Source organism: Meles meles, chromosome 6 (genome assembly GCF_922984935.1).
Source record: "Meles meles chromosome 6, mMelMel3.1 paternal haplotype, whole genome shotgun sequence".
NCBI classification, from domain to species: domain Eukaryota; kingdom Metazoa; phylum Chordata; class Mammalia; order Carnivora; family Mustelidae; genus Meles; species Meles meles.
The window spans coordinates 134,059,572-134,087,114 of NC_060071.1; the positions used below are offsets into that span (position 1 = coordinate 134,059,572).

At 43.0% G+C, this 27,543-nt stretch overlaps 1 protein-coding gene across 1 annotated transcript; it reads left to right on the top strand.

Moving 5' to 3' along the window:
• Positions 1 to 1,193: 1,193 nt before the first annotated feature.
• NOXRED1 (NADP dependent oxidoreductase domain containing 1) lies at positions 1,194 to 26,173 on the top strand. Its single transcript, XM_046007884.1, has 8 exons — positions 1,194 to 1,372; positions 1,505 to 1,704; positions 5,368 to 5,529; positions 7,157 to 7,465; positions 9,496 to 9,676; positions 10,265 to 10,416; positions 11,243 to 11,465; positions 24,550 to 26,173. Exons 1-8 carry the CDS (start codon positions 1,194 to 1,196, stop codon positions 24,692 to 24,694), a joined length of 1,551 nt encoding a protein of 516 aa, XP_045863840.1. The 3' UTR covers positions 24,695 to 26,173.
• Positions 26,174 to 27,543: the final 1,370 nt, after the last annotated feature.

The window sequence follows — 27,543 nt, forward strand, 5'->3', positions numbered from 1 at the left end:
AGACCTGGCCTCTTAGCTCTACCGCTGACAAGCAGTGTGGTGTGGGTGATTCCCTTTCTCTGGACTTTCTCTCTGGACTTACTATCTGAACCTGTCATAGGACGGTGTGTTTCTCTCAGAGCCTGTAGAATTACATGCTCCTGTGGAGTGGGTGAAGCGATAGAGGAAAAGGAGCTGTATAGAAGCATACAGCAGGGGGCGCCTGGGTAGCTTAGTTGGTTAAAAGCTTGCCTTCGGCTCAGGTCGAGATCTCTAGGTCCTGGGATTATGCCTGGCATTGGCATGGGGCTCCCTGCTCAGAGAGAAGTCTGCCTTTCTCTCTCTGCTTCTCTCTCCCTCTGCCCTTCCCCACTGCTCACTCTCTCTCTCTTTCCCCCAAATAAAGAAATAAAATCTTTTTTTTTAAAGGTTTTATTTATTTGACAGACAGAGATCACAAGTAGGCAGAGAGGCAAGCAGAGAGAGAGGGGGATGCAGGCTCCCCACCGAGCAGAGAGCCCGATTCAGGGCTCGATCCCAGGACCCTGAGATCATGACCTGGGCCAAAGGCAGAGGCTTAACCCATTGAGCCACTCAGGCGCCCCACCCCAAATAAATAAATAAAATCTTAAAAAAACGACAACAACAACAAAGAAGCACATAGCAGGCTTTAAGGGATGTGGTTCTCAACTGGGGACAATTTTCCCCTCAGGAGACCTGTGTCAAAATCTGGAGATGCGTTGTTGCTACAACCGGTGGGTGCTACTAGCTTCTAGTGGGTAGAAGCAGGAACACCACTGAACATCCCCACAGTGTAGGACAGCCCACTCCAACAAAGAATCATCCTGCCCAGGATGTCAGTAATGCAAGCCTACGTTAAGGTGACCAGACTCCATCTCTTGCTTCTCTGCTTTGCAGTTCCAGGTAACTTCATAGTTCCTTTCCTAATCATCCCTCTTGCATTGAACAGGAGTTTAATTTGCTAAATTGTGCTGAAGTTACTGGCTGATCATCCAATAAACCATGGTGGCTTTATTAATTAGTATACTATCAGGATTCATTTAGAAAAGCAGAATCGTTAGGCATATGCAGTCCGTCTGTATGTGGGATTTATTAGAGGGATTTGACTTTATTCAAGTATGGCTCTGGTTAAATCGTCTCTGGAAGGTAATTTTCATATCTGGTGGTAGAGCTGGATGTCTGTAGGGCCGGCAATGGGGAAGGGAAGGTGGATAAAATGTGAGGGAAAGCAAGGACAAGATGGAGCCCATGAGGACGGACAGGAACCCTTGTCAGTTCTCACTGGCAACCGTGTTGAGGAAGTGGAAGTCCTACAGCTGGTGGCCTTTATTGCAGAGCTGACCACAGTCCTGGCTCAGGAGTGTGAGAAGCTGTAGGAAGGTCCAGGGGAAGTTGTAGCAATTGCTGGTCCAACTGCGGCCTCACACCAACACGGTTCCTAGTGAACAAAGTACCTGCCCTCACCTTGCAAGCATCAACACAAACTGCTGTTGCTTCATTTCAGCCTTCCAGATCTTGCACAAAAGTCTCTTGTGGCACACTTTAACCAGAAACATTCAGGGAAGGGAATTCTGGGAAATGTAGTTCAGCCTAGCCAACTTGCCATGTTACAAAGCCACAGCCACTGGATCCCCATTTTTGAGAATGTGTTAGTGAAGGATGGGCTTAGAGTCCACACCTGTACAGGTTCACCAGTGCTGCGTGGTCAGGCTGAGTGGGGAGGTTTTGAACTTCCTTTTCCTTCAGGACGATAACATCACATGCAAATTAAGGAAGTGTTTTCTGGAACTTGATAAGAACTTCCATACTCTTCATTTCAAGTGCTAAGATTGAGAATGACATAAGAGCCCTTGTATGATGGTCAACTAATCTTCTACAAAGCAGGAAAGAATATCCAATGGGAAAAAGAAAGTCTCTTTAACAAATGGTGTTGGGAAAACCTCACAGCGACATGCAGAAGAATGAAACTGGACCATTTTCTTACACCATACACAAAAATAAATTCGAAATGGATGAAAGACCTAAATGTAAGACAGAAAACCATCAGAATCCTAGAGGAGGAAACAGGCAGCAACCTCTTTGACCTTGGCTACAGCAGCTTCTTACTAGACCTACCTCTGGAGGCAAGAGAAACAAAGCAAAAGTGATCTATTGGGACCTCATCATGATAAGGAGTCTCTGCATAGCAAAGGAAACAAAACCAGAAGGCAACCAGTGGAATGGGAGACAATATTTGCAAATGATATGTTGGATAAAGGGTTAGTATCCTAAATCTATAAAGAACTCATCAAACTCAACACCCAAAAAAATAATCCAGTTAAGAAATGGGCGGAAGTGGGGTACCTGGGTAGCTCAGTCAGTTAAGCATCTGCCTTCAGCTCAGGTCATGATCCCAGGGTCCTGGGATCAAGCCGTGCCTCCCGCTCCCTGGGAGCCTCCTTCTCCTGCCTCTGCTGCTCACTCAAAGTAGTATGGAGTTTCCTGCTTCTGCTCGCACGCTCGCTCTCTCTCTCTCGTCAAATAAATAGAATCTTAAAAAAAGAGAGAGAGAGAAATGGGGAGAAGACATGAATAGACACCTTGCCAAAGAAGACATCCAGATGGCTAATAGACACGTGAAAAAATGCTCAACGTCCCTCATCATCAGGGAAATACAAATCAAACCACAACGAGATACCACCTCCAGCCTGTGAGAATGGCGTGGTATCTCCAGCCTGTGAGAATGGCTACAATTAACGATGGAGGAAACAACAGGTGTTGGTGAGGCTGTGAAGAAAGGGGAAACTTTGTACACTGTTGGTGGGAATGCAAACTGGTACAGGCACTCTGGAAAGTAGCATGGAGTTTCCTCAAAAGTTAAAAATAGAACTACCCTAATGCCCAGCAATTGCACTGCTAGGTATTTATCCAAAGGATATAAAATAAAAAATGTTGATTCAAAGGCACTTATGCGCCCCAATGTTTATAGCAGCATTATCAACAATAGCCAAATTATGGAAAGAGCCCAGATGTCCATCAATTGATCAACAGATAAAGAAGATGGGTATATCTGTTCATATATCATATAACTGTACACGTATATATGTACATACACACAATAGAATATTACTGTGATCAGAAAGAATGAAATCTTGCCATCTGTAACAACGTGGATGGAACTAGAATGTATTGTGCGAAGCAAAATAAGTCAGAAAAATCAGATGATTTCACTCACGTGTAGAATTTAAGAAACAAAACAGATGAACATAGGGGAAGGGAAGGAAAAGGTAAAAACAGAAGGAGACAAACCATAAGAGACTCTTAATATAGAGAACAAACAGGGTTGCTGGAGTGGAGATAGGTCGGGGATGGGCTAAATGGCTGATGGGCACTTGGGAGGGCGCTGTTGGGATGAGCACTGGGTTTGTATGTGGGTGATGAATCTGGATTCTGCTCCTGAAAGCAATGCTGTATGTATGTTAACTAACTTGAATTTAAATTTAAAAAAAAAAATTAAAAAGAGCCCTGCTGTGAAAGGGATTAGAGAACCAGAGACATGAAAGGTCACATATTGTGTGATTCCATTCACATGAGATGTCCAGAAAAGGTAAATCCACAGAGACAAAAAGTGGATTTGTGGTGCCAGGGGCTGAGGAGGGTGGCCGGCAAGTGGGGAGTAACTGCTTAATGGTTATAAGGTTTTCTTTCATTGGGAAGGTAAAGTGTTCTGGAACTAGAGGTAGTGGGTGTGAGTATATTGTGAATTGTTCGCTTCTAACTGGCTATGTTATGTGAGTTTCACCTAATTACTATTTTTTTTTTTAATTTAAAAAGTAGATTAGAGTGGTGCCTAGCTGGCTCAGTCCAACTCTTTATCTCAGGGTCGTAAGTTCAAGTCCCACATGGAATGAAGAGATTCCTTTAAAAAAAAGTGGATTAGAGATTTGAGCGAGTTTTGATTTCTGATCTCAGTTTTGCCACTGCTATAATAAAATAGAGTTCTGAATATCACTGATTCTTTCCCTGGCTTTATTGAAGTATAATTGTATAAAATTAAAAATTTTAAAATTAGATATATTTAAGGCATACAACATGATGATTTGATATATATTGTGAAATGATTACCGCAGTTAACACATCTGTCATCTCATACAGTTATCTTTTGTATGTGGTGAGTACATTTAAGATTTCAAGTATATATTTTGAGTATATAGTATATATTTCAAGTATATAAATTTCAAGTATATAGTATAATTAACTTCAGTCACTATGGTGTACATTAGATTCCCAGAACTTGTGCATCTTATTCATTGGTATCTTAAATACAAAAGGAGTTTGAAAAATAACTCCTTGAGTAGTGCTGAGATCTCTATGATATTACAGTCTAGGAAAAATCTAGAAGTCTAGAACCTTCTGTTAGGAAAAGGAAGATCCCATACTTCCCTGTTTCTAGTGCTCCTAGAAGTAGCGGAAAGGGGCACCTGGGTGGCTCAGTTGGTTAAGTGTCTGACTCTTGATTTCAGCTCAGGTCATGATCTCAGGGTCGTGAGATCAAGCCCTGTGTTGGGCTTCGCACTCAGTGGGGAGCCTGCTTGAGATTCCCCCCCCCCCCGATCCTCCCCCCTCAAATAAATAGATAAATCCTTAGGGGGAAAAAAAAAAACAAGAACTAGTGGAAAGAATTCCTGTCTTCATGAGGGAGGTCTGAAAGCATCTGCGTGGGGCTGGCCCCTTTAAGTCTCAGAGACTGAAGTAATCTGGTAGCTAAGGAGTCATAATGACAACTTTCTTGGGTAATTCTCCCCGGAAATGTAGTTCTTACTCCCCAGAACCAGAAGTACTGAGGAGTGGTGCCACCTTCTCCTCACTTTGGTTGGTGAGAGATCAATGTAAACGGGTTTATACATCTCTGGCTTCCTTTTCTAAAATCCAAATGTCCTTGCCCTAGGCAGGGGACCATGTTAGTTAATTTGGACTCTTTCCCATCCTTTGGGGAACAGAGAGTTTAGTGAAAAGAATTCCTCTGAAGCATGGTGTACATGGCCAATCCTGTTTCTAAAGCCTCGGAGGGAGTGGAAGGGAGAAGGTCCTGGCTCACGAGCATCCATGCCCCCCACTGCTAATGTAAATGTGTCTGCTGAGAAAAGTGCGTGTAGCCTATGTGGAGGAACATTACTTTGGGTTTTGTTCAGGTTTTTCATGAATCCGGGTATTCCTGATCCATGGGCGGTCAGTGCGTGGGAATCCTCCAGGACTCACAGTGCAAGTACAGAGCGTGGGAGGGGATGCTGTCAGCCCACCATCACGAGAGGCTATGACTGGGGCACACACCCTCCTGCATAGACTTCCAAGACAGGGAGCCAAACTGATTGCTATCTGTCACTGCAGGAGATGGTGGCTTAGAAATGGACATGCTGGGGGACCTTGAGTCCCTGCAGTTTGAGTATGGGATTCAGGAGGAAGATCGCAGCTGGCTGTATTTGCAGGGCCGTTCTCGAGGGCTGACAATCAAGGCCTGTGCCCATGCAGCCTTCTTCTGCAAGCTACTGTGTACTTTGAGGTAAGCGAGGTCTCCTAGGTCTGGCAGCTGGAGAAGAGCCTCGCTGAGGAGTATCCAGACAACTTAAACTTTCTATGTCGGAGGATAACTTGGGCAGGAGGTGTGTCCTCCTACATTTTTCAATCCACAGTCAATCATTACTGGTCCGAAGGCACTGGGAAATGAATACCAGAGCCCCTTGGCTGTGGTGACATAATGAAGCATAGCTTATGATTTCGTTTTGGTGGGTGGATTGGTTAAATGATCAGTTCATTTGTTCACCCATTCGTGGACCGTCTGGGACCACCAGCTTGTCTTCCACAGCTACCAATGACTAGCTATCCTGCGGCTGTTGGCTGAAAATGGTTCTTCCTTTCGGGGGCTAAGCTAATGGTGGAATTCTCTCTAACAGGAAAGCCACCTGAAACTTTGGGGATCCTTTTGGTCAGATGACTTGCATGAAACCCAGGAATACTAATTTGCAAAGAAGCTCAGTCTGGTCCTTCCCTCTGGTGTCTCTGTACCATGTGGCTGTGGACATTTAAACAGGAAGTGTCTGAGAACCAGGTACCTAAGCCCAGTCTCTTGGATTCTGTAAGCTACTCCTGGAACATTGGTAGCACCCCCTGCCCCCAAACTATTTTTTTCTGAAATTAGATCTACTCCTGGATGGTGGGACCAGATCTGAACTGAACATGTTACTGATACAGCAGAGACACAAAGGGGCAGGCTGCATAATGGTCTACTGACCGGTAGCTACCATTGGTCTACCAGTCTACCGATTGGTTGACTGATAAGAAGACATAAACCTTCTGGTTGCATCCCAGATGAGTGCTGAGAAACCAAAATGTGACATTTCTGGGAGGCATTTTATATTTGGAAGGATCAGGCGCAGAGAAAACACTTTCCTTTCAACCTAGGGAGAAGCCTTAAATAGAAAGTGACTTGTGATGTTTATATGGAAACTCCAGAGCTTAAGACTAATTCTAGCAGAAGTAGAAACAAATATAAGATTGTCATACAACAACAGAAAACAATGCCTTATGGATTCAAAGGTCCGACTTTGTTCACCTTGGGCCAAGGAAACAGATCCAGAACGCACAGTAAGTGAGCCTTTGGAAAAGAGTGGCCTCAGACCTTTGATCCTCGTTTCTCAGGGGTGTTTTCCCCTAATGCCATTTACTTTGATAAATCAGATGTTTGAAAAAAGCTAAGTTCCCTGGTTACCCAGATGTATGCAAAACTAAAATAGCAAACCAGAAAGAGTCGGTATGTGGTAGGACAGGGGAAATCTTATCATGATGGCAATGAAAACTGGCCGCTGTCCACACAGGAAGCGGGGACGGAGCTGGCCCCCAGTGTCCCAGGGTGCTGCCCAGACAGTCGGCAGTTCACAGTGAAGTTCTGAGTCAAGCAGTTAAGTATTCAGACCTTGTGTTTAAGCAGGCAAGGAAATGCACGGTACATGTAACAACCGCAACACAGTATGTTCATTTTAAAAAATGTTTTAGACAAGTTTTGGTCCCTTGAAGGGGTACACTTTACTTTGTGGCAAATTCTTTTGGGGCATGTTTCATTCCCCGGCAATGCTGGAGAAGTGGCCCCTAACTGGAATGCCTTGTCTCTGGGGCGCTTAAGGTGCCCCAGGCTGCCACGTGAGGGCGTTGGAGCAGAGAGCATCGGAGGTTCACAGTGAAGAGCTACAGAGCGCACGTGTATTTGTTTATGTGTCTGTGTGTTCATTCTCCAGAGAATCGATCCACAAGAAGCAAACTTCCAGCTGTCTCTCGACTGGCGAGGTGGCTGGCATTCCCAGTGATGATGCACTAAAGGTAGGCCTCATCGGAGGCGGCCACCTTGGGAAGCAGCTGGCTCGTGTACTGCTTCAGCTTGTCCCCATCCCTGCTGAGAACCTGAGGATCTCTACTCGGAGGCCAGAGACCCTGGGTGAGGAACAGTGTGTGCCAGAGAGGGGCTCGGGTGTTGACGAGGCCATTTTGAAAGGGTCCCTTGAGAAAGGCACCCCTGCACAGAGCATGCTGAGTTCTCTGCTCGCTAGCCCTGAAAAAAGTTAGAAAGGTGTTTGTATGTGTGTGTGTGTTTAAAGATTAATTAATTTATTTATTAGAGAGAGAGAGAGAGAGAGATCATGTGCATGCCAGTGGGGCAGGGTCAGAGGGCAAATTAGAGAGAGAATCTCAAGCAGACTTCCTGCTGAGCACAGAGCCTGAAGCAGGGCTCGATCTCATAATCCTGAGATCATGACCTGAGCCAAAATTGAGAGTCAGATGCTCAACCGACTGAGCCACCCAGGTGCCCCTTAATCACCATTTTAATATGCCTTAAAAATTTTTTGTTTTAATATATTCTTCATTGATCACTAGAAGAATTGAATATGTTTTATAGCTCTATTTCTATTTCCTTTTTTTGAGTTCTTTTTGTCCAGTTTTTCTGTTGGAGTGCCCGAATTTTTCTTATTAATTTGCAATCATTCTTTCTCTATTAAACTTAAAAAAAAAAAACTTAACAAGTGAGACAAATTTCTTAAATTTCATCAAAAGGACCAGTATATGTATTTCAATAAGGTACACATATTCTTTGGAAAGCACTATCTTTATTAATAATAAAATTACAGTTTTAGAACATCCCTGCATGTTGTATAAGGAAGAATTTAAGATGCTTAGCATCAGTTGTTTTTTTTTTTAAGATTTTATTTATTTATTTGACAGAGAGAAAGAAGAGAGCACGAGCTGGGGTGCGGGCAGCAGAGGGAAAAGCAGGTTGTCCACTCAGCAGGGAGCCCAGTGTGGGCATCATGACCAGGAAGGCAGATGCTGAAGCAGTTGAGCCACCCGGGCACCCCTTAGCATCAGAGTCTATACACTTTTGAGAACAACCTGTGAAAGAAGAAAGGGCGTGCATGTTTTCTAAACTTCCTCTTTGTCCATCCAACTTCCAGGTTTGTGAGCGCCCAGATAACATCAGCATCAGATGTTTCATGTTCTCTTGGTGGTTAAGAACTCACTTCTCCAATGTCTGTAATACTCTGTTTTCCAATAATCCTTAAAACACATTACCTTGGGGCACCTGGGTGGCTCAGTGGCTTAAGCCTCTGCCTTCGGTTCAGGTCATGGTCCTAGAGTCCTGGGATGGAGCCCCGCATCAGGCTCTGTACTTGGTGGGGAGCCTGCTTCCCCCTCTCTCTGCCTGCCTCTCTGCCAACTTGTGATCTCTGTCTGTCAAATAAATAAAATCTTAAAACACACACACACACACACACACACACACACACTACTTATGGGAGTTTATATTTTTACGTTTGAAATCCATATCAGATAAGTACAAATGATTAACTGCCAGTGATTGAAAGCAAATACACCAGTCATCACATTTCTCTCAACATTTCAAACTATCTTGTTCACAGTAAGTTGCATATCCTTTACTGAAACTCTCCGTGTATCTTTCCGACTCCTCCCAGCCTCTGCCCTGTATTCTTCCACTCTCCTTGCCTTTCCCACCAGCTCAAGCCCCATGATTTCTCAAAATCTCAGTTTCCTCATCTGTAATGTAGGAATAATACTAGTCTCAAAAGGTCCTTGTGAGGATTGCCTTAGATAAGTATGTAAAGTACTTTGTAGCCACCTGGCACATGATAAACCGTCAGTAAATTAGAGCAAGAAGACTTCTTCCCGATTTTTTTTCTTCCTAAACAAACAAACCTGAAAAATTCTAGCATTTGGTCCAAAAGCAAGATAAGGATGAATTTCAATCTCAAGCACGGCTCCAGGGACACTAGCTGCTTTGCTAATGGCATTAGGGCATGGCCCCTAAGTTTTAGAGGACGTTAGGAGGGGGTCTCTTTGATTTACGTGGAGACAGGACTCGAGAAAAAGTCATTGTCATCCTCTCCCCATAACTGATGTTTAGGTCAAACTCCTTTGTACTGTGATCTTTCTTTCCTCCTTTATCCCTCCCAGATGAGTTCCAGAACCTGGGAATCCAGTGTTTTTACCATAACCCTCATCTGGTGGACTGGGCCAACGTGATATTCCTCTGCTGCCTGCCATCTCAGCTGCCTAATATCTGCCTGGAAATTCAAACCCGCCTTGAAAAAGACTGCATCGTGTACAGCTTCGTAGCTGCCATCCCAATAGCCAGGTACCCTGTTTGCATGGAGCTGGCAGAGCTGCCCCATCCCCCCACCTGCACCCCATCCCCCGACCTCCCGCTTGGAGTTGGTCATTCACAAGAATAAGGCGGAAGCAGCTTCCTCTGCAACACCCAGCCCGCCTTTCTAATTGTATCTTCCCCACTTCTCCATAACCAGCCCTTGAGGCTGGAACATTTTCTTTGATGTGCAAGTGGGTAGAACAGCAATGAGGCATTGCTTCCCTCCGCTTAAAGCTGACTAGTGTTCCCCTTGAGCATCAATGGGAAGGAAACCATCGGTCAACAGCATGAAACGTGACTGACGGCGTGTGTCAAATATTGTTTTTGTACCCCTGCTGTCTAGCCTTGCACCCAGTGAGAGACAGCATGCACTAAGTGTCCGGTAGGCTGCGGAACGATCCGACTAGGAAGCAGTGCCCTCCGATCTGCCTCCCCCGGCCGCCACGTTTGCCTCCGAGGGGTGCTGTGCAGGGCAGGAAGTCATTGGGGTTGGATGTGATCCAACGCAGGGGATCGTGGGCTGGTTTAATGGGAGTCCTGGCTCTGCCCTCCCCATCTTGGGGGCTTTCCTTTCAGGTTGAAACTCCTACTGAACCACACCAATATCTTGCGGCCTCAGTATCAGTGTGTTGAAGATTCGATCAACATCTGGGGGGCCAATAAGGACATTACGTCGGCCCTCCAAGATCCTGTGATTCTTCAGGCCACCTGCCCGTTCAGTTCGGCTGGTAATGGCTCGCCGTGTTTTGGGCAGTCTTTTGAAAGTTACTTTCCTCTCGGCCTGGTGCTATTGTATAATCCCAGCGTGTGTGTGCCTGTGAGTGTCTTGGGTATGTGTGTAGGGGGGCTACAGGCTGGACATATTCTCAGCTGTTTAGGTTTTTTTGTTTTGTTTTTAAAGATTTTATTTATTTGAGAGAGAGTAAGAGAGAGGGCATAAGTGGGGGGAGGGGCAGAGGGAGAAGCAGGCTCCCCGCTGAGCAGGGGGCCCAACACGGTGCTCCATCCGGGGACCCCAGGACCATGACCTGAGCCAAAGGCAGACACTCAACCAGCTGAGCTACCCAGGTGCCCCCAGGTTTTGAAAGGGAACAGTTTTGGAGGCGAAAAGCCAGCCTGCTTTAGGGAAAGCAGAGAAGTCTGAGCGTTGTTAAGGCTGAACCAGAAACAGCCAGAGGTAAGAGCCTGTTTAAATAGGAGGATGTGATGTCTGGCCCTAAACGGCTTTTCCCTGCTCTAATTTTTTATTTTCCCGTAAATCTTTTCTCCTTGATGGAAGGATCATTCTAGAGATTTCTAGAATGCTTTTGCCATTAGCAATGCCTACATTAGTCACACCCGTCCTCCTCCTATGGTAGGGTTAACACACCATTTGTTATAAAGGGCACAGTTAGGGCTCTGGGCTTACAAAGAGGGGTGTTTGCTTATCTTCAGGTTTATATGACCAACCTGTCTTGGAGAAAAGGTGGCTGTTCACTGTCTGGGGTTTGTCCTAGATTCTAGGCAAGCCCTTTTGGTGATGCTAACTGGTATTTCCTCCCCATGAACGTGCAGGGGGAATAACCCTCAATATCAAGTGGCTGGAGGGAGTGCTGTACACGGTCCTAAACGTCTGCACCACCAGGGACATGCCTCACTTACAAGCGCTGCAGCTTCTGAACCAACTGCTCCTCTCTGTGCACTCGGCAGCCTGTGGGAAGGATGGAGCGTCTTGCCCCACGCTCGAGTTACGTGATCTTGTCAGCCAGGTCTACAGCAAGAACCTGCCTCATCGGAGGTAAGGCCTCAGATGGCTGGTTGCCCTAATTTCGGCCAAACTGTTGTAGCAGGTGCTTTGTTCTCTTTTTTTCCTCTCATGTAATCTTTAAAATCTTATAAAAATAATACATTCTTGGGTTGTTTTTTTTTTTAAAAAGGTTTTATTTATTTGAGGGAGAAAGGAGAGAGAGAGTGCATGAGCAGAGGGGAGGGGCAGAGGGAGGGGGGAAGCAGACTTCCCACTGAGCAGGGAGCTGGATGCGGAGGTGGGATGTGGGGCTCGATCCCAGGACCCAGAGACTATAAACTGAGCTGAAGGCAGACACTTAACCAACAGAGCCACCCAGGTGCTCTGAAATAATATATTCTTGTAAAAATTCCTACTAGTGGAAAAGTGAATGCTCTCCTTGGCTTTCCAAACACTATTTCATATGGTTTTTATATTTTGTCTTTTTAATCTATACATTTGCAAACATATATTTATGTTGTCATGATATTGGAACGTGTATGCATATCTATATACATTTCAGAAACATGCAGACTATGTATACTGATTTTCACTTGCTACGTTATAGACACTGTTCTATGTCAGTAGAATCATAGCTACTTCATTTATGAGCAACTGCATAGGTTATCTGTTGGGTACATTATTTCATTAGATTTATTCATCTTATTTCTTCTTTTTTAAAAATATTTATTTATGTATTTGTTTATTTGATAGAGAGGCAGTGAGAGGGAAAACAAACAGGGGGAGTGGGAGAAACAGGCTTCCTGCTGAGCAAGGAGCCCAATGTGGGACTCGATCCCAGGACGCTGGGATCATGACCAGGGCCGAAGGCAGACGCTTAACCAACTGAGCCACCCAGGCACCTGATCTTATTTCTTCTTGATGGTGATGTAGTTTTCCCGTGCCCCAAATTCTGAATATGAGCTCCAACTAAATATTCTTTTTTTTTTTTTTTTAAGATTTTATTTACTTATTTGACAGAGAGAAGTCACAAGTAGGCAGAGGGGCAGGCGGGGGGTGGGGTGGGCAAGCAGGCTCCCTGCCAAGCAGAGAGCCCAATGCGGGACTTGATCTCAGGACCCCGAGATCATGACCTGAGCCGAAGGCAGAGGCTCAACCCACTGAGCCACCCAGGCACCCAGCAGAGATCCCAATGTGGGGCTCAATCCTAGAACCCTGAGATCATGTCCTGAGCCAAAGACAGAGGCTTAACCCACTGAGCCACCCAGGTGCCCCTCTTTTTTTTTTTTTTTTTTAAGATTTTATTTGTCAGAGAGAGAGCAGAAGCAGGGGGAGCAACAGGCAGAGCAGGCAGAGGGAGAAGCAGGCTCCCCAATGAGCAGGGAGCCTGATGCAGGACTTGATCGCAGGACCCCAGGATCACGACCCGAGCCAAAGGCAGACGCTCAACCGACTGAGCCACCCAGGCACCCTGCAACTAAATATTCTTGTACTTACTTTGCACACTTATACCAGTATTTCTGTTGGGCGAATATCTAAAAGAATATTTTAGAAAAATATTTCTGGGTCAGAGGTGATATATATTTTATGTTTGATAGGTATTCCCGAATTGCTTATCAAAAACATGGTGCCTATTTACATTCCCACCAGTACTGTGTGAGTGTGCCGTTCCTCTATAGCTTGATTACTTGATCAATCTGTTTAACCTTTGATAATCTTATAGGGAAAAATTTTTGCCCTTGTTACCAGTGACCTCCATGCCACTCAATTCACTGGATACTTTTATTTATTTTAAGATCTTATTTTATTTTATTTTTAGAGAGAGAGAGAGTGCATGCGCATGCACCAGTGAGGGAAGGAGCAGACGGACAGGGAGAGAGAAAATCCCAAGCAGACTCCCTGCTGAGTGCAGAGTCTGATGCAGGGCTCAATCTCACAATCCTGAGATCATGACCTGAGCTGAAATCAAGAGTTGGATATTCAACCGACCGAGCCTCTCCCCCCTCCAGGTGCCCCCACTGGATGCTTCTTAATCCTTTTCTTCCTTGGCTGTTGAACATTCCATCCTTCTTAAAGCAATCTCTTCTCTTGACTTTCATGATACCTCACACTCTCCTCATTTTATTCCTGTCTCTCCAGCCCCTCCTTTGCCAACAACTCCTCTTCTGCCTCATCCTGTCTCTGGGAGTTTTCAGGGCTCTGTCCTAGGCCATCTTCGCTTGCCATCCTGCACTTCGTTCATGGGTGCTCACCACTTCGGGGACTTAGGCTGCCATCTTTCCACGGACAGCACATGACTCTGTATCTCTACCCTAGATGTCAGCTTGAAACCCAGGAAAGTTTGTGGTCACCATCTCCCTTCAAACTCGACTCAACTGGTAGCATCCTGCTCTCATAACTGCTCTGCTGGTGTTTCCTGCCTAAATACATGCTCCTTGCCAAGTTGTTCAAGCCAGAACCTTGCAAGTAATCCTTGATTCTCGCTTACCTTTTGTATTCTAATTAATCACCAGCGACCTATGAGGCACTTTCTGTTGGGGGATTTTCCTTCCCCCTTAGCCTGCAGTTCCTTTCTCTCTCTTACCTTGGATCTCTTTTCCTAGATCCCTCTTCCTCTGGCATGGTTTTTTTCTCTCATAGTGGGGGATCATATCCTCCAGTAGCCTCCTTACAAAAGAATGCATAGGAAGTAACTTAAAGAGACTATGTCTGAAAATATCTTTATTTTAACATAATATTTTACTGAGAACATAGCCAGATATAGAATTCTAGGTTAGAAGTGATTTTCCCTCAGAATTTTAAAGGCATTTCTTCGTTGTCTTACAGACAAGTGGCTCTTGAGAGGAACAGTGCCATTCTAACTTTTGAATTCATCCTTTGAAATCTGTTTGCTTTCTCTTTGAAAATTTATAGGATCTTTGGACCTTAGTATCCTGAGATTTTATGATGTGTCATGATGTGTGTCTATTTTATTTTATTTTTGATGTTGATCTATTTTAACTCACCGTATTGCGCACAGGGTGAACCTTTCCTTTTTTCCCTCCCTTAATTTAAAAAATTTTGTGAAATCTAACTCATACACAGAAAAGTACATATTCCATAAATACATTAATACCCAGTTTAATTAACCATTGTAAAGGAAATACCTATGTAACTGATACCCATAAAAGAAATAGAACATTCAGTAGTCCTTTTTAATCTGAGTGTCATGTTCTCCAATTTTCTTCAATCATGTCTTTGATAATTTTGTCTCCTTTCCCATTTTCTTTCTTTCTTTTTCTAAATGTTTTATTAGTCCAATGTTGAACCCCCTGGACTGGTACTCTGATTTTCTTTATCTTTCCTACCTTCTCTTTTTTTTTTTTTTAAAGATTTTATTTTATTTTTTTTGACAGAGAGAGATCACAAGTAGGCAGAGAGGCAGGCAGAGAGAGAGGAGGAAGCAGGTTCCCTGCTGAGCAGAGAGCCTGATGCAGGGCTCAATCCCAGGACCCTGGGATCATGACCTGAGCTGAAGGCAGAGGCTTTAACCCACTGAGCCACCAGGCACCCCTATCTTTCCTACCTTTTAAAAAAAGATTTTATTTATTTATTAGAGCACAAGCGGTGGGGAGGGGCAAAGGGAGAGGGAGAAGCAAACTCCCCGCTGAGCAGGGAGTCTGACATAGAGCTGGATCCCACAACCCCAAGACTATGACCCAAGCTGAAACCAAGAGTTGGATGCCTAACTGACTGAGCCACCCAAGTGCCCTATTTTGAATATTTTCTTTTTTTTTTTTCAAGATTTTACCCATTTATTTGACAGACAGAGATCACAAGTAGGCAGAGAGGCAGGCAGAGAGAGAGAGAGAGGAGGAAGCAAGCTCCCTGCTAAGGGGAGAGCCCGATGTGGGGCCCGATCCCATGACCCTAGGATCATGACCTGAGCGGAAGGCAGAGGCTTTAACCCACTGAGCCACCCAGGCCCCCCTAAAATCTATTTTTTTAAAGATTTTATCCATTTATTTGACAGAGAGACAGTGAGAGACGGAATACAAACAGTGGAAGTTGGAGAGGGAGAAGCAGATGCCTCTCTGAGCAGGGAGCCCCATGCAGGGCTCAATTCCAGGATGCTGAGATCATCACCTGCGCTGAAGGCAGATGCCCAAGAAATGAGCCACCCAGGTTCCCCTTGCTTTTTTCTTTTTTTTTTTTCTTTAAGATTTTATTTATTTATTTGAGAGAGAGCAAAAGTGTGAGAGGTCACAGAGGAAGGGGGAGGAGCAGATTGCCACTGAGCGGAGAGCCCGATTCAGGGTTCCATCCCAGGACCCTGAGATCATGACCTGAACAGAAGGCAGAGGATTAAGCAGGGACCCCTATTTTGAATATTTTCAAAGATTTTTTAAGTCTCCAAATATTCCTTTTTTATATAGCATCCTGTTGTCTTTTCACTATACAATACCATGTCTTATCCCTTTAAGAATATAAATGAGAACAGGTTTTTTTTCTTCTGTGAGGTGTCTGTTTCCCTCAGGTTATTTCTGATCACTTGTTTTGGTCTCTGTCTTTCATTTGCAAAGCTTTTTTTTTTTTTTTTTAAAGATTTAATTTATTTATTTGTCAGAGAGAGGGAGCACAGGCAGAGGCAGAGAGAGAAGCAGGCTCCCTGCTGAGCAAGGAGCCTGATGTGGGACTCGATCCCAGGACGCTGGGATCATGACCTGAGCCGAAGGCAGAAGGCATCCATTTAACCAACTGAGCCACCCAGGCATCCCTCATTTGCAAAGCTTTTTTATATGGAGAATTCTGTCTGCTCATATTTCAGATTCTGGCACTAGAAAGTTGCTTGGAAACTCTGAAGTCAAATGTTCTACCCCCAAGCTATACCCCCTTTTGGAAACTCTGTTCATGCTAGTGTGGTCTTTACTATAGAGTGATCTGATCAGCCGTTTCCTTGGAAAACCTTGAATATTGATATTATTAAGTCTTTGGGACCCAACTTGGGGAAAGAGAGCTGTGTATGTGTGGAAGAAGAGGGGTGGTCCTTAATCTCAGGAAACAAAGTGAAGGTTGCTGGAGTGGAGGGGGGTGAGAGGGATGGGTGTCTGGGGGATGGACATTGGGGAGGGTATGTGCTGTGATGAGTGCTGTGAATTGTGTAAGACTGATGAGTCACAGACCCGTACCCCTGAAACAAATAACAAACACATGTTCATAAAATTTAATTAATTAATTAATTAATTAAAAATTAAAAAGAAGAGGAGGTCTTATCACTAGATTTTAAAAAAACTTTTCCCCCCTATATTTAGCAAATTCTTCCCTTCAACAGTGCCTACTGTTCCCCTGTCCAGGGACCCTCTAGTTAACCCTTCCAGAGAATAATTCTTCTGTTGGGGAGGAGGAGGGTCAGTCTCCTGACTGTACAGCATTGGGTAGGGAGCTGGGAGGACCTCTCTCTATTTTAAGATTTTTTTTTTTTAAGATTTTATTTATTTATTTGACAGAGAGAAAGACAGCGAAAGCAGGAACATGAGCAGGGGGAGTGGAAGAGGGAGAAGCGGGCTTCCCGCCAAACAGGGAGCCCAATGTGGGCTCGATCTCAGGACCCCGGATTATGACCTGAGCTGAAGGCAGATGCCCAATGACTGAGCCACCCAGGTGCCCCTCCTTTTTAAGATTTTCAACCCATCATCCTATTTTTAGTCCCATCTCGCTCCCACTTCCTGATGTACTTCTTGAGTCTTTCACAGGTTCTATGATGTAAATGGACTGTGTCTTGTACTTCCCTATTGCTGACCTCAGAGTCAGCTCAGTGTTACCATTTGTCCATAATTTTTCCAGCTTCCATCTTGCAACTCTCGTGTTCATCTTATTCTCATTTTATATTCTTTGCCTATTTTTCTTTTGGATTATTTGCTTTTATTTATTGTTTTATAAAAGTTTTTAGTAGGAATATGTTATGTATATTGAAATAATTTTCGTATTTCTCTTTTTGGTAAATTTTGCTGTTTAGGGATTCTAATTTTTGTAGTCAAAATTGTTAAATTACTTCATGACTTTAGGGTTTCAAGTCATACTTATTAAGAACCTCTTCATCCTAATATTCTATATTTTCTTCTAGTAATTTATTTTTAAAATATTTAAATCTTTAATCAGTTTGGGATTTTTAATATCTTCTATTCATTTTGGAAAGCCAATTGTCCTAACATTATTTATAGAGTAGCCATTTCTTTTCCTACCAATTTGAAATAAGATTTTTATCATTTGCTGAATTGCAAGATATTCGTGGGTATATTTTTGGACTGCATTCTGAACTGTGGACCTATTTTTCTATTCCCATGCTATGATTAATTATTGTAATATCTATCTATATTTTGGTATCTGTAGACCAAGTCCTCTTTAATATTATTTTCCAGAATCTTAATCCTTCTTACACATTTATTCTTCATATGAATTTTTTTTAAGATTTTATTTATTTTATGTGACAGAGAGAAAGAGATCACAAGTAGGCAGGGAGGCAGGCAGAGACAGAGAGGGGGAAGCAAGCTCCCTGCTGAGCAGAGAGACCGATGTGGGGCTGGATCCCAGGACCCTGAGATCATGACCTGAGCCAAAGGAAGAGGCTTAACCCACTGAACCACCCAGGAACCCCTCTTCATGTGAATTTTTAAAAAAAGATTTTATTTATTTATTTGGGAGAGAAACAGCATGATTGGGGGAGGGCCAGAGGAAGAGGGACAAGGGAACTCCCCACTAAACATGGAGCCTGACTCTGGGCTGGATCCCAGGACCCCAGGTTCATGACTTGAGCTGAAGTCAGACACTTAACTGAGTCACCCTGCCGCCTCCTTCATGTGAGTTTTTAAAAAAATAACCCTAAAATTTAGAAAATTAACAAGTGCTTGTGGTAAACAAGGTATTAACTAAAATGTACCAAACAGAAAGTGAAAGTACCGCCCTCAGATCCCACTCTCCAGAGGTAACTACTATTAATATATGCTGTGATAAATGAACTGAAAATGGGCTATATTTTTAATGTTAAATCACTGAGTAAGATGTTTGCTCTTGGCTTCTGGCACTATTTGTCAAGTTGAAAATGAAGGAGGAGTGATAGAAGATCATCCTTTTGCAACCTCTAATGAAACAATCTGGGCAACATTAGGTGAAAAGTTGATGGGGGAACTTCATAATGAGTAGATCAGCCTGAGTCTGTTAATCAGTGTTAACACCGCAGAAGGAGAGACAATGTGTTACTGGATAAAAATAGACACAGATTAAAAAAATAGACACAGATGAGATATTCTTTTTTTCTTTTTAAAGATTTATTTATTTATTTATTTATTTGACAGAGAGAGAGATCACAAGTAGGCAGAGAGAGAGGAAGGGGAGCAGGCTCCCTGCTGAGCAGAGAACCCGATGTAGGGACTCGATCCCACGACCCTGGGATCATGACCTGAGCTGAAAGCAGAGGCTTTAACCCACTGAGCCACCCAGGCGCCCCCCCAGGTGAGATATTCTTATTAAAAAAAAAAAAAAGTGAAACCCGAATTTGATCAGGTCTATAGATATAAATTCAAGAGGCTGGAGAGTGTTAAATGACCATGAGATATAATCAGCAAAACCCAGAATATGGGAAACTTTAGAGGCTAAACAACCGAATTTCTTCAACAAATAAATTGCAAGAGAGAAAAAAAAGAGGAAGGGGAAATCAAAGGTTAAAAAAAAAAGACTTAAAAGTCACATGAACCTGGTGTCTGGGTGGCTCAGATGGTTAAGCATCTGCCTTTGACTCAGGTCATGGTCTCAGGGTCCTCAGATCAAGCCTGGCATTGGGCTTCCTGTTCAGCCGGGAGTCTGATTCTCCCTCTGTCTCTCCCACCAACCCCTCTGCTGTGCGTGCATGCTCTTTCTCTCTCTCTCAAATAAATAAGTAAAATCTTTGAAAAAGAAGTCACATTAAGCAAAATGTATGTGTAGACTGGGTTTCACATCTCTCCCTTTAATATAAAAACAACATAGATTTCCTAATATTAAGCTTTCATTGCATTCTTAAACTCTATTTAGTGATACACTTCCAAATCTGTTTTGCTTGTATTTTATTTAAGACATTTACATCATACTCAAAAATAAAATTGGTCTGTCGTTTTCAAATTTGGTATCAACATTGTATTAACCTTATAGAATTAGGAAGCCTTTATATTCTGGAACAGAACAGAGAAATTATGGATTTCTTGAAGATTTGACAGAACTTTACTATAGATCTCTGTGGTCCAAATATCTTGCAGGGGAAGTTGCTATTTGACTGTCTGAAAAGTTTTTCCAGTTTACAATCTGTTCGGGTTTACCACTTCTTGAGTCGACTTTGGTCTTTGGTATTTTTCTAGCAGAAATATTTCATTTTTATCTAGATTTCAAATTTGATGGCCCATGATTGTACTTGTATTTTTATTTATTTTTTTTTTTAAAGATTTTATTTATTTATTTGAAAGACAGAAATTACAAGCAGGCAGAGAGGCAGGCAGAGAGAGAGGAGGAAGCAGGCTCCCTGCTGAGCAGAGAGCCCCATGCGGGGCTCGATCCCAGGACCCTGGGATCATGACCTGAGCCAAAGGCAGAGGCTTTAACCCACTGAGCCACCCAGGCGCCCCTGTACTTGTATTTTTAAAATCTCATCAGATTGTATCTCATTTTGTATTTCTAAGATTATATATGTGTTTAAAATTTTTTTCTTGGTTAAATTTGCTAGCAGCTTGTCTATTTTATTGATTTTTTTAAATAATCAGTTTATAGTTTTGTCTACTGGTCAACTTTTTAATTCAAATATTTCTACTTTTATCTTTAATAATTTTTCCTCTTTTCTTTCGTGTTATTTTGTGGCTCTTTTTCTTAGCTTCTTGAATATTTATGGTTCATTTAATTTCAATCACATTATTATTATAAAAATAGTAAGAGCTAAGAATGCTTATCTAGCCTCTTCAGCTATGTGCTATTTTGGTCTTTAAAATAACCATAACCTTGTTGGGCACAAAGTTCCTGTGTTGTTCAAATCCATAATATCCTTGCTACTCAGACTAGCTGGGATCCGTATCATCATCTGGGAATTTGAATCCGGGGCCCCACCCCAGTTATATGAAATCAGAATCTGCATTTTTACAAAGTCCCAAGTGATAACTATATTAAAGTTGGAAAAGTGCTATTTTACATTCTTTTTCATCAGATGATGTTAGAATGAGAAGCATGACATATTAGTTTTTACACTCTGATTGTAGTGTCTCACATTCTCTTTATATTTCTAATAATCTTTGTAAAGTTTGAAGCCATATCATCTGATGAAAAAAAGTTCATAACTTTAATGTCCTCTTGGTGAGTCGTACTTTTTTCCCCCAGCACTTGTTTAACTTTTTTTTTTTTTAAAGATTTTATTTATTTATTTGACAGAGAGAGAGATCACAAGTTGGCAGAGAGGCAGGCAGAGAGAGAGGAGGAAGCAGGCTCCCTGCGGAGCAGAGAGCCCGACACGGGGCTCGATCCCAGGACCCCGAGATCATGACCCGAGCCGAAGGCAGCGGCTTAGTCCACTGAGCCACCCAGGCGCCCCTTGTTTAACTTTTTTAAAACGCTTGTTTTACTTTTTTTTTTCTTTTAAGATTTTATTTATTTATTTGACAGAGACACAGCAAAGAGAGGGAACACAGGCAGGGGAGTGGGGGAAGGAGATGCAGGCTTCCCACTGAGCAGGGAGCCTGATACAGGGCTCAATCCCAGGACCCTGGGATCATGACCTGAGCCAAAGGCAGGCTTAACAACTGAGCCACCCAGGCACCCCATTAGTTGTTTTTTTTTTATTTTTTAAGATTGTATCCATTTATTTTTGTGTGAGAGAGAGAGCATGAGGTGAGGCAGGGGGGGAGCAGAGGGAGAAGCAGGGAGGGGAGCCCAGTGCAGGGCTCCATCCCAAGAGCCTGTGATCACAACCTGAGCTGAAGGCAGTTGCTTAACCCACTGAGCCACCCAGGCACCCCTAAATGAATAATCATTAAAAAATAAATAGGTTGGGATGCCTGGGTGGCTCAGTGGGTTGGGGCCTCTGCCTTCGGCTCAGGTCATGATCCCGGGGTCCTGGGATCGGGCCCCGCGTCGGGCTCTCTGCTCGGTGGGGAGCCTGCTTCCCCCTCTCTCTCTGCCTGCCTCTCTGCCTACTTGTGATCTCTGTCTGTCAAATAAATAAATAAAATCTTAAAAAAAAATAGGTAAAAGATTTATTTATTTTAGAGAGAGAGCAGGGGGAGGGGCAGAGGGAAAGGGTGAGAGAGAATCCTCATGCAGACTCTGCACTAAACACCGAGCGTGACTTGGGGCTCGATCCTAGGACCCAGAGATCATGACCTGAATGGAAAGCATGAGTCTGCTGCTCAACTGACTGAACCACGCAGGCACCCCCCAAAAAACTTTTGAGATAACTGTAGATTCATGTGCAGTTTTTTTTAAGTCGTTTCAGTGGTAGAATTCAGTGATTCATCAGTTGCATATAACACCCAGTGCTCATTACATCAAGTGCCCTCCTTAATGCCCATCAGCCAATTATCCCTTCCTCCCACCCACCTCCCCTCCAGCAACCCTCAGTTTGTTTCCTAGAGTTCAATGGCTTTTATGGTTTGCCTCCCTCTCAGCTTTCATCTTATTTTATTTTTTGCTTCCCCTATGTTCGTTTTGTTTCTTAAGTTCCACATATGAGTGAAATCCTTCACATGCAGTTCTTAAAAATAATACAAAGAAATTCCACGTACCCAATTATCTACTTCCCCCCAACGGTACACATTTTAGTACAAATATCTCTACATGGATATGATAAAGCTACGATAGAATGCTACAAGCAGGATAATGCCACTGATATAGTCAGGACCTAGAACTGGTCTGTCACTGAGTGACCCTTCATCTTGGCCATCTCCTTGTCAACTTGGCAATTGTTTGTTTTTCATTTCCATATTTTGTGATTTCCAGAAAGCTACATAAATGGAATCATGGAGTATGTACCCTTTGGGATTGACCTTTTTCATTCAGCAAATTCTCTGGACATTCACCCAAGTTGCTGTGTGTATTAATTGTTCATTCCTTCTTATTGCTGAGGAGTTTTTGTAGCATAGATGTACCATACTTTAATCACTCATCTGTTGAAGGACTCCAGAGTGGTTTCCAGGTTTTGGCTGTTTTTTGTTTTTCTCTTTCAGTTTTTGGCTATTAGGAATAAAGTTGCTATGAACATTCGTGTACAGGTTTTTTGTCAACATCATTTTTCATTTCTCTGGGACGGATGCTCATGATTACAATTCCCAGGTCATTTGGTAGTTGTATGCTTTTTGTTTTTTGTTTTGTTTTTAAGACACAGCCAAACTGTTGTTTGTACAATGGTGGTTGTACTGTTTTACATTATTACTAGCAATGTATGATCCAGTTTCTCTACATTCTCACCAGGATTTGGTGTTGTCATTTTTATTTTACCATTACATTTGTAGATTAATTTGTGGACAAGTGACATCTTTATTATGTTAAGTTTTCCCATCCATGAACACAGTATGTTTCTCCATTTATTTAGATCTTCTTAATTTCATCAGCATTTTGTAATTTTCAGTATACAAGTCTTTTTTTTTTTTTTTTTGTAATGTTTTATTTATTTGGGAGAGAGAGCACAAACATGAGCAGAAGGGGCAAGGGGGAGGGAGAGGAAATCTCAGGCAGACCCTGTCCTGAGCACAGAGCCAGATGCCAGTCTCAATCTCATGACCCTGAGATCATGACCTGAGTCAAAACCAAGAGTTCGCCACTTAACCAACTGTGCCACCCAGGTGCTCTAGTATGCAAGTCTTATACATGTTTTGTTAGATTTACATCCAAGTATTCCTTTTGTGTATGTGTGAATGGAACTGCATTTTTAATTATAGTGCCCAAGTGTTCATTGTATATATATATATATATATATATATATATATTTGGGTTTTGTATTGTTTGTTTCCTGTGATTTTGCTGAACTCATTTATTAGTTCTGGGAAATTCTTTTTGTAGATTCCTTGGGATTTTCCACATAATCATGTCATCTATAAATAGAGACAGATCATTATGTTTTTCTAAGCTGTATGCTGTTTTTCCCTTTTCTTGCCTTATTCCATTGTCTACAACTTCCAGTATATGTTAAATAAGGGGGGTGAGAACAGATATCCTTGCTTTTACTCTGATCTTTTTAACTCTGTAACAACCCTATGTCTTAATACTTTTTAACTTGAATTGATTTAACTTGTTATACTTAAAGTTGCTCTGTTCTTGTTTGCATATTTACTTCTACTTCTTTTCCTATAAAATTGAAGAAGATATCTTAAAAGAAATGAGATATTTTCTGTTTTTTTAAAAGATTTATTTATTTGAGAGAGAGAGAGCGCGTGCACATACTGGGAGAGGGGCAAAGGGAGAGGAAGAGAATCCTAAGCAGACTCGGCACTGGGCATAGAGTCCTATGTAGTGCTCAACCTCATGACCCCAAGATCAAAACCTGAGCAGAAACCAAGAGTCAGACACTTAACTGACTGCACCACTCAGGCGCTCCAGATCTTTTATATTCCTAATGCTCATGATCCTCTTATGTATTCTCTTTCTTTCTTTCTTTCTTTTTTTTAGAGAGTGTGTGCACGCGAGCAGCGGGGAGAGGGAGAGGGAGAGAGAGAATCTTAAGAGGTTCCACACCAAGTACAGTGCCTGACATGGGGCTTGATCTCATGACCCTGAGATCATGAGTTGAGCCAAAATCAAGAATCCAATGCTTAACCCACTGAGTCATCCAGGTGCCCCTTATGTATTCTATTTCTAAGTTTAAGGGACAAATACTGAAAAGAATGTCAATGTCATTATTATAATCATTCTTTATTTATGAATTTCCTCCCAAATGCACTTAGAAAAATGTACTTAAATGTGCAAAATGCATCACAAATACAATTAAATCCACATAGTGAGAAGCTGTAGCTGAATGTTTATGAATTTTTATTAGTTTGATGTAGAAAATAACCTTATTTCCAAATGTTGGAAAACTTTAAATGAAATGTTTAACAGTCAAATCAGATGTATTAGACATAAAAAAGTAACAGTATTTTTTTTTTTTTTCCTCCAGGCCTTTCCCCTGGTTCGATCTGACTGCTGTGCAACTCAAGGAAACTCCCTTTAGTCAGCATCTCTCAGCCAGTCCTGCTCTCCAGGACCACCTTACCTATCGATACTGTGATTCATTTGGTATCTCCCTAACCAAAGAACAGTAGCCAGCGGTTTCCACAGGCTCTGCCTCTCAGTAAGAGAAGAGACCTCGGAAATCAGAATTTTTTCCCCCTCCACAATGCTTGTACCCTGATTATCACAATTGTCACTGGGAGTCATGTGAGTGTATTGTGTTTGCCACATGTTTGGGCATTGAGGAATTAGAAAATGGTACTAATTGTTCTTTAATATATAGAATAAAATGAGGTCTTTTATATCAGTATATTTGGGTATGTCTGGCTTTTGGAAACAACCAAATGAAACCATAACCTGACACACTTAAGTAAGTTGCTTCCCCAGGAATATAAATTTTCTTTCTTCTAAAAGCTAAATTCAAGAAGTTAAGTCATTATTAGACAATACATACTGTGGCTTGTTTCCCTATAACAGTGTGTAGCTGACAAATGATACATCAAGATGTATTTTTCTACCATTTTGGATAAAGAAGTAAAATGTGGTAAATGATCTTAATTGAATTATGACTCATTTCATGCTTATTTCAGCTATACATGACTGCCCTGGAACTATCTTATTTAAAACTGTTCCCATTTAAACCATTTTATTTTTATTTTTAAATAGATAAAGTATTTCTTGACAAAGAAAAAAATAGCTCATCTCAAATTATTGGACACTTGGAGTCAGGACCCTTTCCTCTGAGATCTCTTTAGGCAATTTACATAGAAATGCTTCCCGATGGTACTCTAGCTGCCCCTCACTGACTGATTTAAACCACTTTAAACCACAAAACCATTTTTATAAATAGCTGACATTTATATTAAATGGCTAAAAATAATTTTGCAAAATACAGATCTTATCCCTACAGTGCAAAGTGATTGCCTTTATGTTTTGCAAATATTTTGTCGGTGATAGAGAGTAGAAGACGACAGAGGTGAAGTGACCCTGAGGGCAAGGAGGACGACGCTGACTCTGCTCTGCCATTGACCAGAACCACTGTTTGCTAAACGCGGAAGTGCTCTCGAACAAAATCATTCACTGTACATGTAAACCACCATGGTGTTAGGTTGATCATTTACGTTTTTCCTTTCTGCGTAAGTAAGCCAGGCAAACTCAATGGTATGGTGTAGAATGGTCTGAGACAAAATTTCATTGGTCCAATTTGGGGAAAAAGTAGGTTCACCATCAGATAGTAATGCTTGGTATGAATGCTAATTTGAGGTACTGCTCCTTGTCTTAGGAAAAAAAAAAAAAAAAGAATTGGGATTCTTTTGACTATTCATTCAGGTGTAGGGAACTGGACAGTGTACATCATTGCCCTTCTGGATTATGGTAGTCCTTTAGTGGCTCTTAAGAATTAAGCCATGAGGCTGGGAAGAGGAAGAGAGGTTAAGTGTACACAAGTAGAGAGGAACTGGAGTCATTCAAGCAAGAAGTATTTTGCCATTTCTTTTGAGCAGGTCGAGTCATGGGTAGACTCTAGCCTGAATTAATTAATTAATTCATTCTTTCACTCTTCCTTCCTTCCTTCCTTCTTCATTTCCCTTTCCCTTTCCTTTCCCTTCCCTATCCCTCCCTTCCCCCTTCCTTTCCCTTCATTTCCCTTTCCCTTCCCTTTCCTTCCCTGTCCCTTCTCTTCTCCTCCCCTTCCCTGTCCCTTTCCTTCCCCTCCCCTTCTCTTCCTTCCTTCCTTCCTTCCTTCCTTCCTTCCTTTCCCTTTCCTTCCCTCCCCTTCCCTGTCCCTTCCCTTCCCCTCCCCTTCTTTCTTCCTTCCTTCCTTCATTTCCCCTTCCCTTCCCCTTTCCTTTCCCTTCATTTCCCTTTCCCTTCCCTTCCCTGTCCCTTCCCCTTCTCTTCTCTTTCCTTCTTCATTTCCCTTTCCCTTTCCTTCCCTCCCCTTCCCTTCCTCTTCCCTGTCCCTTCCCTTCCCTTTCCCTGTCCCTTCCCCTCCCCTTCTTTCTTCCTTCCTTCATTTTCCTTTCCCTTCCCTTCCCTCCCCTTCCCTGTCCATTCCCTTCCCCTCCCTTCCCTGTCCCTTCCCTTCCCCTCCCCTTCTTTCTTCCTTCCTTCCTTCTTCATTTCCCTTTCCCTTTCCCTTCCCTCCCCTTCCCTTCCTCCCCTTCCCTGTCCTTTCCCTTCCCCTCCCTTCCCTTCTTTCCTTAATTTCCCCTTCCCTTTCCCTTCATTTCCCTTCCCTGTCCCTTTCCTTTCCCCTTCCCTTACCCTCCCTTCCCTGTCCCTTCCCTTCCCCTCCCCTTTCCTTTCCCTTCCCTTCCCTTCTTTTTCCTTCCTTCCTTCTTCCCTTCCTTTCCCTTTCTTTTCCCTTTCCCTCCCCTTCCCCTCCCTTCCCTGTCCCTTCCCTTCCCCTCCCCTTCCCTGTCCCTTCCCCTTCTTTCTTCCTTCCTTCTTTCCTTCTTCATTTCCCCTTTCCTTTCCCTTCCTTTCCCCTTACCTTCCTTTCCCTTCATTTCCCTTTCCCTTCCCTCCCCTGTCCCTTTCCTTTCCCTTCCTTTCCCCTTCCCTTCCCTTCCCTTCCCTCCCCTTCCCTGTCCCTTCCCTTCCCCTCCCCTTCCCTTCCCTGTCCCTTTCCTTTCCCCTTCCCTTCCCTTCATTTCCCTTTCCCTTCCCTTCCCTCCCCTTCCCTTCCCTTCCCCTTCCCTGTCCCTTCCCCTCCCTTCCCTTCCCCTCCCCTTTCCTTTCCCTTCCCTTCCCTTTTTTTTCCTTCCTTCCTTCTTCCCTTCCTTTCCCTTTCTTTTCCCTTTCCCTTCCCTCCCCTTCCCTTCCCTGTCCCTTCCCTTCCCCTCCCTTCCCTTCCCCTCCCCTTCCCTGTCCCTTCCCTTCCCCTTCTTTCTTCCTTCCTTCTTCATTTCCCCTTTCCTTTCCCTTCCTTTCCCCTTAC